Source organism: Phaethon lepturus, unplaced genomic scaffold (assembly GCF_000687285.1).
Source record: "Phaethon lepturus isolate BGI_N335 unplaced genomic scaffold, ASM68728v1 scaffold21912, whole genome shotgun sequence".
NCBI classification, from domain to species: domain Eukaryota; kingdom Metazoa; phylum Chordata; class Aves; order Phaethontiformes; family Phaethontidae; genus Phaethon; species Phaethon lepturus.
In genome coordinates this window covers 59,515-74,028 of record NW_010525841.1, presented here as the reverse complement: position 1 = coordinate 74,028, position 14,514 = coordinate 59,515, and the positions used below count along the sequence as shown (strand labels likewise).

The window sequence follows — 14,514 nt, the reverse complement described above, 5'->3', positions numbered from 1 at the left end:
GGAAAGAGTCATGTATTGGTGTCTGTGTCTAAACTAGAGCTTATGATACATTTCTGTGATTATTAGTTCACTTGCTGAATGGTGTAACTGATGCTGGACCTTTCTACTTCAGACTTCAGTAACTCTTTGGTAGAAGAGCCGTAATGCTTCTGTTGCACAGAAGGGTATTTTGTAGTTCACACCCCGCTGGTTTAGAGGTATCCACATAATGGGGTGATGAGGGTCATTACAGAGTTTTGCTGTGTGAATGGGTAGAAATATTGTTGATTCAAATAGTTGTGCAGTGATGGGTGTAAGAAGGTTGAGGGGCACCTGTGGGTGAGTGTAAGAAGACCCTTTAAATTTAAAAGGTTAGGGCTAATATCAAGGGCTTCCATTAGTTCTTTTGGGAGGTGTGTTTTACTCTTAGGAAGCTCTCTGTGACGTTATTCTTAAACTGGAGCAGATAGCCAAAACAGTATAGAAGTGGTCAGTTTGATCAAATACTACAACAGTCTTTCCGCTTTTTCTGATGAAGTAGATAGCCTCAGCTACAGTATTGTTTCATAGTAAGTTAAAAACTTGGCTTACGACTTAGGATTTAAGTTAAACGAAAACCACCGTTCGGTCTGTTTTTGGAAGAAAGAGCGACTTTAAAAGGGGAAGTCCAGTATATTATATTCAGCGGAAACTGTTTAAGAAGCTACCTCTGAGAGGCAGTTCCTTTGTACTAAGGGACTAATCTCTTAAAAAACCTGCTGCATTGCCTTTTATTAAATAGCTATATTTAGAAACTCCTTTTCATGTTGAAGTCATGTTTCATTTTACAGCTACACCTTGTACTGTAAAAGGCAGAGCAGATATATATTTTGTTATAGTCTTCTGAAAAACTATACTAATTGAAAAGCTGAGGTTTTTATTATTGCAGTGAAGTGTTACTAAAATGGTTAAACCTAGTTCCAAATCATGGCACGTTCATTTTATTACAATCCTTAATGAAAAGAGCAAAGTGAGAAGACAGGGTTTCTTTTTTTATCAGAAAACCAGACACTGTACAAAGATTTTAATTTAATTTTTTATTTTCCCCTCCTTTCATTTCTTTTGTTACAAGTCATTGCAGCAAGATAAGATATCTGTGGCTGTCTTGTTAGATGCAAGCCTGTGATAATTTAAATGATTGTCTGATTAGTTCGAGGGAGTCAGAAAGGATGAGTTACATTCTGCCTAAAATCTGCTGTTGCTTACTACCCTTTGAAGTTGTCCACTCCCTCTCAGTTGTAGGATTGGGGTGTATATGTATTTTTTTATGTATCATAAGGAAAGTGTACTCCATTTTCTTATTACAGTAACAAGCTTATAGATATTTAACACGAAATAACCTGTATAATGCTTTGCAAAACATGGAGTAAGACATGGTTCCCGCTGTAGAGAACTTCAGGTTCGCTGTGGGCAATGCAGGAGAGGCCACTGTGCAGGTGAGAAGGGACTGTTTGCTTCTCTGTTAGCTTACCAAAAAAAAAGTGGTTTTGAAGTGGTAGAATTTAAAAAGGGATTGGAAAGATTGTACTGGACAGCTTCAAAGTCAGACAGATTGCACTGAAAGCAGTTAGTGACATGATGTTGAAAGAGTTTTGTGGTACTAGTGAGAGAGAGCAGAAAAGAGTGCTCTTCAGTGAAGAGCAGGTCAGGAGATAGTGACATGGGGCGAGGGGGAGGAGGGTTGGAAGAAGTTACGAAGGGGAAGCGAGAAGTGGCATGGTCGAATTAGCTATCAACACGGAAACTGAAACTGCTTGTGATGGAGAGTAGTGGACTGAGGAGAGAGGAAGAGAACTAGAGGAGATGCTGTGGCTGGTGGCTGCATGTGCACAGAGATTCTTTAAACTTGTCCTGCTCGGGGATGTGGTTAAGGGGGATCGATGGGAACCGTGTGGTGGCAGCTCTTGCTACTTGTGTGAAAATGATACGCTGCCTTCTTTGTGCATGGATGAAAGAGCAGGTTCCAGGGCATCCTGTTTTGTAAATAGTTTTACTGAGGAGCAATCAAGCTTGTAATTAACTGTTTGATGCAATGGTGTGTGGGAGACCAAAGCACAGAAACTTGCTGATATTTGAGAGCTGTTGCATATGCATCTCTCTTTTGCCTGTTTTGTGCCAAGAGTTGTCCCGAGTGTATGTGCACAAATACCTGCCACCTGACATGTGTGTAAGGAGAAGTAGACTGTGTAGGAGAAACACAGCCATGAAGTTTTAAAAGTGCATAAACTGAGGCTTTTTAGACATAGCCAACATTTGTTTCATTATTTGTATTTACTCATATTTTCCCCTCATTTTCTTTACAGTTCACAGAAAGACAGTTAGCTGGTTTAAATTCTCATATAGGTCAGAGTGTAAGAGTTTATGCAAGCTGATGTCATTATTTCTTGTGTTTGCTTGTCATTGGATTGCTAGGCTTCAATCGTCAGCATTTCTTAGCTCCTCCTAATGTAATCTACTTGATGTAATATCAAGAAGAAAGCAACACCGTCTGCAGAGCCTTTGAGGCTTCTCAGATTTCAGAGGTCTCTCCAGGCAGCAAATTGATGCTTCTTTAGTGATACAGGGCAATAAGAAGAACACACCTGCCGCAGTTCACCATGGGGACAGTGTTTTGGTTATCTGAAGATAGCGTTGGGTATATTAAAAAAAAATAAATCCTTGGAGAGTAGAAAAATTTTGAGTATGATTCAAATCTGTTGCAAATATCTCTTTTCTTGTGCTGATATCTAGATTGTCAATCCTTAGGACAAAATGGATTTCCAGATACCTCTTACAGTAGTAGAAATTACTGTTTCAAGAATGAAAGGTTTGCCTTCCAGCTCGCATGGAACTCAGTGAGGTTTTTATGGAACATAATTCTTCAAATACCCTGAAACAATAAAGAAATTCCTATAGGAATGGTGATTTCTGTCTATGTCAGTTAGAGAAAATTTCCATGAGCAAAGGTATCTCACTCTGTATAGAAGAATTAAAAGCAGATCTGATGCTTGAACGGAATTTGGTAGCATTGAAGTGCACATTTTTCAATGTCTTGGGAGACTCCTGAAATCATCAAATCAAGATAAATGTAGTCAGAGTTTGAATTCTGTTTGAGGAAGTCTGTCTTACTTTGGACCTACCAGTAACGGTTGCCATTTTCTCAGGAAAAAACAGTATTGCTGTTTGAAGGCTTCAGAGATGCATTCTTACTTCTTAGTGCTATGAGGTGCTGTTTCGGTAAAAGTGCATTTGGCCAGATTATGTGTGTTATGCTTACATTTTACATTTGATGTGCATGTATAACTTGTAAATTATATACTTACTACAGAAAACTTGCTAGATATTGCAAAAGAGGATTCTGTTAATAGTTGTAGTAGATACTATTTTTGACTATCTGATCAAGAGTTGCTTGTGGAACTGTCTCAGGAAGTAATCCTTCCCTGGCCACCGGTTATACTGGCAAAAAAGTTGGAGGCTTGGTAGCTGAAATAAACTGCTATGGTCAAAACAATTTGTGCAGTGTAATTGCATTTATGCTATTTTTTTGGTTAGGAGAGAGTGTAGAAAATGTGGCAGAAAATGCTACAGAGGTTTTTAACATAGTTCTGGTTTATTTTGAACACCCCCTCCCCCCCCGCCATGTTTCCGGTGTGTTCTTTAGTTTTATTTAGACTTAAATGCTTTCTTTGTTATGACCTAGATATTATTTTTTCTGGCATTTCAGTGCTTTGCATTCCTTGTATTTTGTTCTTTTGTCCTTATTACTCAGATACACGTACATTCAGTATTTCTTCCAGGTCTTCCTCCTTCTTCTCCCCCCTGCCCCGCCCCGTTTTTTTCCTGTTTGTAATGATGAGACTGTAGACGTGTAAATCTGTATTTGGAGTGATGGGGGTGTACATGCAATTAAAGATGTGTGTGCATAAAAGCATACAGGAGTTACGCCTCTTAACATGATTTTTACGTATTTGGGCTAAACAGACCTTGGCTTACTTTATTTTGGTCCGGGACACTGCATGCTGCTGTGCTAGCAGGCTGAGGGAGCAGTTAGTGGTATGGTGCAGCTAGAAGAGAGGCATTGGTCTTGCAGAGAAATTTGGATCATGATTCATTGCATGCAGTGGCTGCTCCACCCAGCTGTTTGTTTTTAATAGATTTTGCAGCGGCGTGTTTACCGAAGTGTCACTGGTACCGCCCTCTGTGAGGACTCCTTGTACTTACTTTCAGGATAAAACAGCAAGGATGCTGTTAATGTTAGCCAGGTATCTGCCTTGTATTTGAATGGGCAGGAGTCTCTATTACGTAGCTTTAACTTACACAAATGTGATTTTTAAAGAAATAAAAATGCTGTTTTAAATATTGACTTTTCACCATTTTCTTTCTTTTTCTCTTCAGGACACTGAAAACCATAAAAGTTTGATTTGAAAAAAAAAAAAAAATGCCCAGAAAGAGTATAAACTATGGAGTGCTGCCGGAGTATGAGAAAAGCCAGATCAAAAGGACCTTGGAATTGGGAACTGTTATGACAGTATTCAGTCTTAAAAAGAGCAGTCCAGAAAGGAGGACTATCCAAGTCATAATGGAAACCAGGCAGGTAGCATGGAGCAAGACAGCTGACAAGATTGAAGGTTTCTGTGAGTATTTGCAATGTGTACCTGAACTTGGAATTACTGATAAATTAATGTAATTGTCAAATATTGATTTAATGAGCCTTTGTTAACATAATGAAGTTTTTGGCTGAAAAGAGTTTGCTGCAGTTGTAGGTGAAGAATCTTCTGCAGATCATTATTTAGGTGTCCAACACACTTAAATATGATTAATGTGCTTTTACCCTAAGCCCTGTTCTCAAAAGTTTTCGTCTTTGGATATGATGGTGCTTGTGTTCTTGGAATTGAGTTACTGAGTGACAACTGTTTTCCATCATTAAACATCAAGATGTCTTGTAAATTCAAACGAGTAGTACTTCTTTACTCCTTCTATCTCAAAAAACCCCCATTAAAAAAACCCAACTCCAAATACAAGAAAACTGAATTCAAATTTCTGTTTTCTTAGGGAATTTGCTGTTTCAGGGTAGAAATAATTATTTAGGACCATTATTGGAAAGTACCAATGACTTAGGAGGATGAAGCTGTGAGATGTAAGAGGTGATTTCAAGGTCCTGAGTTGATACTGTCTGTAGTTGATATCCGCACTGGCTAAACCCACTATTTGTAACAAGGTTGGGAAATAGAAGGGGATTGTAAAGCTACACAGGACTCCAAAAGCTATGGTAGAAGAATAAGGTGAGACTAATCTTCAGTTCTTACTGAACATGGCTGATGTCAACCAAGCTTAGCCGGTGGGATTTGGGATTTATATAGCTCCTGTTAGTATAATGTAATTGCAGTACTTGGTAACTTTCTTTATTACAGGCATGATTTTACTATGCAACTGCTAAATGGTGTTTGACTTCAATAAAGGAATTGAATTGTTTGCCTGAATTGCCACACTCATTTGTTGGTCAGCCTCAGCTAATATGAGAAGCTTGGAGTTGAGGAACTGGGGCGCTTTGGGAAGAGAAATTGTGATAAGAGGTAGGAGTTGGAGAGCTGGGAAGGCTGAGCAGGTATATAGGAGTGAGAGAATAAATACAGCACAGAGGATCTACAGAAATGAGAATATAAATTACTCAGCAGAGACAGGGATTTCAGTGAGAAAACAATTGAATTAAGGCCTCAGAGAAGAAAAAGTGTTTATGAATGCGAGAAGGAGACTGAGGCATAATTAAGAAGGGGAAAGCTGTAGATATGGAGAATAAAGCTGATGTTTCTCCCTATAGCATCTTACTGTTTGGGGCGCTTGACTACACATATATGAATTCCATTAGGGAAAAAAAAATCTACATGGTAGTGTTTCAGTGCTACCCCATGCAAGGAGCAACTGTGACTGGCACCAGTTACTCCAGTTGTGCAACAGGCAGGAGCCACACTCCCGGTGTTCTCCCTGGATGTGAGTACACGCTAATGTGAGAGAAACCGGGAAGGATGAGAATGGACTCTGTCTGTTGAGTTGTGGATTTTTAGAAGGTTGGGTTTTGTTTTTTTTTTTTTTGGTAAATACATGGTAAAGTAAAACTGCATTGGTCTGTAAGGTTGCAAAGACAGGCACTGAGAATTTGCATGATTTTTGGATTGTCTGTGCAGCTTCCCTTCATGTTCTTTATGTCCAAATATTAAATCTCTGTTTGCTACTGTTTCCGTTGGTTCCTGTCTCATTGCTTGTGCAGACTGGACCTGCAACTGAAAATGTAATGTGGTGGAATGAAAGATTGGTTGTCTGGAGGATGTTTTTATCACTGGTGGTGAAAATATGGTCATACGCAATGTTCTGGGAAAAAGCAAATGGGTCTGGACACCTTAATTAATAGGTACTCTGGATCACAATCTTGCAGTGTCCCAGCTTCTCATGTGGAAAATGAGGGTAATTATCCCTTCCTGTAATGATGTGTGTGAATGCAAGTACGTTACTGGTTCTGATGTGCTCAGATCCTAACGTGAGGTGTGCCAAAAAAAGAGTCCTGAGAGGAGATGAATAATTCAGTTATGAGAGCATGGCTTGAATATGCTTAGCAAATAAAGTGTGGGGTTACACACGGAGCAATAAGATTAAAACAAAATAGAAAATGACCACTTAGTGGGTGAACGAGGCATTAGAGTCCTCTGGCAAAAACAATATGTGATCATGTAGTTGAAATTTTAAACTGTACAGACTGTGCATTCCATTTGAGGTCAACTTTTTCAGTGCTTGACTTGTAATCTTTTATCAAAGCTTCCTGGGGGTGGTGTGTGTTTGTAATACATCCTGATAATTAAATAGTTTGCTCTATGCATAGATTTTAACACTCTTAAGGTGAATATTATAATTTGAGTCTTACATCTGGGTAATCTGGCAGGGTAATGACTTGCTTCCAGTTACACAGACAGCCCTTACTAGAACAGGGAATATAGCTATAGTCCTGTGATCTACCCAAAGGCCACCTGCCTCTCTTCCCAAAAATTGTAGTACTGTAGCAGTTTGTTTTAATTGAGCTACATTTAAGTGACCTTTATAATGGTGGAAACTTAAGGTCTCAGAATATGTCATACTTTAAAGCATGAATATGCAAAATATTGTTTCGTTGTCCTAAAAAGCAATTAATCTGCCCAAAACCAAGATGTATTTTGCAGTCATGGTTTCAGTATATGATATGAAAAGTTGTTACAATTTACCATGAACTGTATCTGATCTGCTTGAAATGAAAGTCATTGTAGCTTCAACTTGCTGACAGTGTTTTTGCTGAAGGGGAAGGAAATATTTTATTTATTTATTCAAATTTTGCTATTGCTTCTTTTGACTGACAAAAAGGCTTCCTTTTTGCTTGAAAAGTGGAAAAATTATGGATTTGAAGCCTTCATATTTGATAATTAAATGGATGGGCTTCTTGAATACCGATGATAGGGGAATTAAAATCTTTATTTCTGTGGAGCTATACTGAGGAGATGGTACCAATTTTATGATAGGAGGAAAGTTGTTTTGGCTTATATATATAAATGTATCTATGAATGACCCCAGTATTCACTGGTGGATTGTGTTGATTTTGTGAAAAATAAACCCCACATTTTGGTATTGTGTTTGTTTTTTTAGTGGCTGAGGGTGTAGAATTATCATCTGAAGTATTATATTGTTTAATATGCTTGTGCTGTACAAGAAATAACATCTGTGGTGTAATCTTGATGGTTGTTATTTGCATGTGCTACAGTCCAATAAGAATTAATGTTGAGTATGAGTGGGAAAGTTAATATGGCTTCCTGTTGTGTGTGTGCCTTTTAACTCAAGTTTGGCCACTGCTCTTTACAGAGGGCAAAAAACTGAATGTTAGCATCTGCTATGGGGTTTGTGTTTCTAAATCAGATAGTGAGGAGAGTTCTTAAGCTTTGGGACACAAAAATATGCTGCTAATAGGGTGGAGACCAACTTTTATACTTTAATACTGTTCCTTGGAAATGAAGAAAAAAAGGTGTCGGGTTTTCTTCTTTCTTTTTTTAACTGCCCTGTATAGTGTTGGGAATTTTGTTTGTCATAGAGCTGATTTTCTTGCTGGTGAACTGTAAATGTGTGAAGGATGCTCAAATTCCTCTAAGCCAGAGTTGCTCATAATTATTACAAAGGCTATTTTTCAAGTTTGGATAATATTATTTTGGAATTGATTTAAGTGAAGCCTCACAATAACAAAAGTGCAGCTACTGTTATTCTGGAATAAATGGACCTCTGCAAGGAAGATGTAGGATTAGCTATAGGCATACTGCTATAAATGTTTAGACAATGGCATGGCCCCAAAAATGGCAGCACTGTGTATTTTAAATTGCATTACTCTTGAAAGGGTCCCTTTTGTTAAAAAACAGTCAGCATTTCTGTTTAGAATAAAGAGTTGGTAAATTATGGCTGTTTCCTGCTTGGTGCAAATATGTTTCTCTCGATGAGTAAGTAAAATGGAGATACCTTTCTTTAGAAAACTTTTTCTAGACCCAGGCCTTTGGTGTGGTAATAAGTGAGGATATAAAAAGGCTAGGAAATCTGGTTTAAAAAGTCTCTGTCTTCATTTGCGCAGCTCAGACCACACAATGTCTGAAATACTGGAGATATTACACTGACCTTCTGAAAGACTTGAGTCACCAAAGAAATTTTCTAACAAAAATTAACTGGGGAGGAACCTCTGTGAAAGAATATAGGTTGTTTGTGTCCTTTAGGGAAGGACGTGCTATTTCAACAGTAGATCAAAAGGCCAGATTTTTAAGCTGATACATACCAAGTAATTCCCCTCACTTTAATAGAGCAACTGAGGTTTTGCATCACATTTTTTTAGCTTGGGAGTTAATGCGGTGCTGAGAATGGTGCTACACAATTTCTTAATTCTTCAAATGCAGGGTTTTATTTTGGCTTCCGGTAAGTTCTAGCTTTACAAATCAGAGAGGGAGCATTAGGTAGCAGCTCTTCTACTAGTGCTAGTCCTCCTTGCCCACCTGCAAGAAGGAGCAACCTATCAGTGTCTGCTCACACCCTTCCTGAGTTGCCCTAATGGTGTTGGTAACCTGTGCGTGAACAGTCTTTCTTTCCTGTAGAGCTGTGCAGCCAAGAGTTGTTCAAGTCAAGTGTGTTCTTGGATGGCATTTCAATTTTCATGAGGTCAAGCTAGCTGCTGAGTTTGTCCAAGCTAATCAGACTTGCTGAAGACAGTAGATTTTTCTGTTTGTAAGAAAATTCTGATGCTCTTGTACAATCTGCGTTTCTTGGGCTTGCTGTGATTCTGCTGTTGTAAAATGTAATGCTTTGTAGGCCTAAACAAAGATTAAGTGAAGTGACTGTGGGATGTCTTTCATTTTAGCCTGTAAAGTTAGGAGAGTCTGGTAAATGAGCATCTTTCAAGAAAAGTTAAATGAAATTTGTCCATGTTTTCCATTTTGTGGGAACTTCAAGTTTCCGTCTGGATGAAAGGGAAAGATTAGCAATGGAAAGAGAGGGACTGCCCATCCCAGAGTGTTTTTCAGGGTTAATGGAGGCCAGGAAGGTTTTTTTAGTGCTGCTGCAGTTTTAGTCACCTGCTAAGATAGCAGAATACCTTATGTGTGCCTTTCCTACGTCAGCTGGGTCCAACACAACATATTGTCAAAAACAAAATGGGTGGAAGGGAGCAATGTACCTTTGAGAAATGTTTCTATTGCAGATGTTTGGGATGCAGGCTTTTATCAGTGTATTAAAATGAATTCCAGCAACACGTGCTTCCTTATGTGGGCCTGCAGAGAGCTATGCAAATAGCTGAAGGAAGCAGGTCTGGGCTAGATGTGACTCTGTTCACCCATGCTTGGGCTTCTTTTAGTCATCTTGCTATTGTTCTATACACAGAGACATTTTAGATGCCCTAATAGCTCTAATATCATCTGAGGGAAACACTTGTAGACACTGGCTACAAAATATCAGAGCTTTTTCTTTTGTCTCTTACTTATTAATGATATTTCTTTGTATTCTGCATTGTCCTCATTTTAAACTGTTAGAGATAACCTAAAGTTTGCTAGGGCTGCTTGTGGGGCTCAGAATCTCAGTGCTGTTGATCCTGAGTCACCTACGTCATCAGTGCCAAAAGCGTGGTTTAACTTCTGGTGGCAAATGTTTTTCCCTTGAGTAGTTGTGTGATTTTTGTTTTGGTGTTGTCCCTGTCCTGTCCCCCCGCATTGTGCTTTGTATGTTGTGGTGTGGTATTAATACTTCATAAGATCACTCATGCTTTGAAGCCGTTTTGGGTTTTTTTGTCCCCATTTGTATTTCTTGGTAATGCACACTAATTCTGGTTTCAGTGGAACTCCTGTCGCTGATTTCAGTAGGAGACATTTTCTCTGTTTCTTGGATGTGAAGTAAGTTTTGGTGAGCATTGCAGAAGTACTGCCCTGTGGATAGACTGACCCAGGAAAGGTTAGTGACTCTGATGCTGAACGCATGGGGTCTTGGGGAGTGAGGATTATAAATAGGAATGGTGTTTCTGACTGTGTGTGAAATAACTTTGAGGTGATATTTTCATAGCCTAATATTAAGCAGGTAAGTTACATGGCTAGTCTCACCTGTCTGCTCAGATAGTCAGCTGGGAGAATGAAAGGCTCCTCCAGAGCAACGTTTAGTTCCTGCTCTCAATTACTGTCTGCTGGAGTCTCTTGCTCTGGCCATTGAATATATAAAAAGCATAATAATAACAGCTTCCTAACTTTGAGGCAGCGTGGGGGTTTTTTGTGCTTTGTTTCTTTCTTCTATGCAGTTGGTTCAAGTATGGGAGTTCTGTTGCAAAGCATTGTAAATGTAAAAACGTAATTCGAACTTTGAGAGGAATTTTGAGTGTGAAAGCACAAAAACAAAGGAGCACTTCTTGCAGGGCCATGGATCTAAAACCCATGGTCCTAGTTCTGCAGCTGGTATCAGATACCATTGCCAGGAAAAATAAGTAAGTCTCTTCGAAGGCTAGGGTGGACCACAGTCTTCCCCCACCACTTTTCCTTGCTGTAGCACAGTCTGACTTAGAAGCTGGCTGGTGCTATAGAAGGCATTTGCCAACTTTGATTATGTAGCAGGGGAAAATGTGTGTGGGAATGTGGGTTTTTTTGGTGTTGTTTTTTTTTTTTTTTCATCATGTGGGATCCAGTATGACTTGACTATGGATTGTTTACCCATAGATTTTATTGACCATTGTGCGTTCATGGGCTTGCAATTTAAGAGCTACAGGTCTTCGTAATTATAGTAGAGCTAAACTGACTTTTGCTTTACCAACACATGAGGGAAGGAAGTTTCAGTTTCCTTGTACAGAGGGAATTGATTTGCTTGTTTAATTTGTAATGGGTTCTTTTCTTGCAGAAACTAATTTATGCATACTAGATACATGACTGCGAAGCTGTGACTTAGCAGCATGATTTATTGCTGTGTGTTGCTCAGCGTGACACTTCCTTATGGTTCTGCTGTGTATTTTTATTTTATGTTTACCCTTCAGAACTGTGTGTGGATCTGTGCGGTGGCCCTGGGTTCACACACACCCTGTGTTGTTTCTCCCTGCTTCAAACTGTCACACAATGGATGTGTGTTGTACATCACCGTGGTATCTGGGGGTCACTTCTGCCTCCACGTCAACTACTCTGCTGCACTGTTTCTGTGCTAGGATACCAACTGGCCCGCAAACAAGTGTACTGCCATAGCTGAGATAGCAGTGGAGGGAACTACTGGACAGCAGTGAAAGGCAGAGGGGAAGGAAGGGGTGGCCAAGAGCGAGAAGTGCTTGTCAGTACTCCGCTAAGAGACCTGGCGGTGCGACCAGCACCTGGGGTTTGCTGACTGAGAGTGCATTTCAGTACCACCGAACAAGGCCCCCCAAATGTCCTCTATTGTGGTATACACATTTATATGCATGTGAATAAATTAGGGTCCAAAGAGGTTATGGTATTTAAGCTTGTAGAGCAAGTAGGTGGCAAGGTGTAAATCTCCAGGAAGCTGGTCCTTAATGGATATTTCATTCTTTGTCAGATTCAAAGTGCTTTAAGGACAAATATTAAGAGAAAGTTTGTGGCCGCTAGAGTTTGTTTAGTCACTGGAAAACATGTGAGTTTCTGCATACTCTTCCATGAGTCCTTGTGTTAAGCAATGATTCACAGCCAGGAGAATTTATGCTCCGTGAAATCCATGGTGCCTTCCCTGAATGTGCAAGTGTGTGTTTCTCTGTAATACAAGCATGCATGTTTCAAGGAAGATTCTGTTGAGGACAGAAGATGATTTCTCTTCTTTTGATTACCTAGGATTTTTTTTTTAATGTAAAGAGATGACCTAGTTTTGAAAAAATTATTTAAACCGTATTTTAATCCCTTAATATTTGGGAATGAAAGGTCACCTGTCTTTTTTGGTGTTCTTGATTTATTGCAAAATACTCAAGAAAAAAAAATAATCTAGTGACCGTGTAGTTGTGCAAGCACACAACAAGAAGGAGGTTTAAAGCATTGGAGGGCCATGTTTAGAAAAAGGTCATATAATAGATCAGCCGTTAAAGTGCTCTTTCTGTATGTAAACCAAGTCATTAGGGTATAGGTAAGGTTGAAAGAGAAAGGGAATAGACGTGTTAGTATTAATATATTCTGAAAACATTCTGTTTCTCAGAGGATGAAATGCCTGTGTCTGGGAACGGCAGAGATGCAGGCCTCATGTCAATATAATTGCAAAATTACGAAACAGAGGAATAAAGGCTGCTTAAATTGAGGTTTTTGATGCTAATGGTATGCCCGAGTATAAAACATAGTAAACATTTCTTTTTTCTGCAATCCAGACCTTTATTAATGCAGTAGGACTATCTTACACCTTTTTTCATTTTTAATAGAAAGGTTTGACTATATCGTGGTTTAATGATGCATAACATTCTATTTTAGGATTAATGTGAGCTGATAATTTCACATTTTCTCTCTTCTCCTGTTTTTCCTGTAATATTTTTTCCAGACTTTGTAGAACAAAATTACTGTGTCCCACTTTTTAAATACATATGCCATCCCAAATTAATTTAGTGTTACTAATTAATTAATTAGTGTTATCTAACTTACGAAAAAGAGTTATCAAAGATTAAGTTCACTTGAGATTTCCTTCCTACTGAAAAGAGGAGGTTTTGCAGAATTTGTCCTCTAGAATATGATTAAAAAAAAACAAACAACAAAACAAAACAGAAAAACAAGTTGAATTTTCATGTTTCACAGGTATATTAAGAAAGGGAGTGAATGGAAACAAAGAACTAACTTAATAAACTCACATTATATGTAGAATTAGAACCTGTGGGAGCTGCTGTGTTTGCAAAAAAAGATTACAAGATTGCACTGTGTTTGTGTTTTCAGATTGTGTTATGCTGCCAAGCAGCAGTCACTAGTTTCTGGAAAATGTTGCACCTGGATGTTTAATGATCAAAGCTCATTGCAGCAGCAGTGCATCTGTGATATAGTCATGCAGATAACAGGACCAGATCAGGCCACATACAATTTACAGGGTGAAGTGAAATGCACGGATGTATAACAATGTATTGGCAATCTTATGTATGTTGCCACAGGTGGTGCTGTTCTAGCTAACAAGGGGTGTTTTTTTTTTTTAAATCTTTATTGTTGTGTGTTGTGAATTTTATCCTGCAGTACATTTTCCATGAAATCAAATTTTGCTAATCTTGCTTTTAAAATCTTTGCTAAAATGACCTGCCAAAGAGAGCAAATTTTGGTTCAGTGCATCCTTTTGGCTGTCAGATACATTGGGAAACTTAAAAAACTAACACCTAAGAGACTGTTTATGCAATTGGCTTACATTCATAAACACAGATGGGGGATTTTGTTCTTTTTTTTTTCCCCCACAGGTTAAGCAGTGAAGTCATTTAATCAGTAGAATTGTTAATGCAAATGAACTCCCTCTGTGGTGGAAAACTTATATTTTTCCCTTTGGAGAAGATGGTATAAACATTTACAGCATCTGTACCTTTCTGGGAGAAATGATGAGTATCTACATGTTCTGCTGAGGAGTGTGAAATGAGTGCTGCTTTTGGCTTGAATGTTAGACTTGACCTTGCTAATCTCTAGTAGTGACTTTTTTTTTTTTTTACTGCTAGCAGAATTTCTTTCTGTCTGAATTTCCTTACTGTTTCAGCCATAAAGTAATAAATAAACTTAACTCATATTGGAAACCCCAAGTCCCTATTCTGTCTTTTTCTTTCTGTATTCTGAATACTGTTAAAAACCAGTATGTCATTGCAAAAATGAATCCAATTCTTGCTCTTGTGGAGTATGTTTTCAAAAGAACATTAAAATTCACCTTTCTTCTGTTTTGAAATTGCCATGTTTCAGTTGTTACTGAGGGGATCTTTGTGTAAGTCTTTAGCTGAGTATTTAGAGCTTGGTTTTTGTGGTCAAGTGAAAAAAACGAATGTGTAGCCTTTAGCTGTTTTCAAACAATTTTTTCCCT

At 38.6% G+C, this 14,514-nt stretch overlaps 1 protein-coding gene across 1 annotated transcript in view; it reads left to right on the top strand.

Moving 5' to 3' along the window:
* Positions 1-4,390: 4,390 nt before the first annotated feature.
* Positions 4,391-14,514, top strand: part of PLCG2 (phospholipase C, gamma 2 (phosphatidylinositol-specific)) — a 59,647-nt gene continuing 49,523 nt past the window's right edge. Inside the window, 1 exon segment of the mRNA XM_010282890.1 lies at positions 4,391-4,631. Coding sequence (XP_010281192.1) covers positions 4,436-4,631 — 196 coding nt within the window. The 5' untranslated portion in view covers positions 4,391-4,435.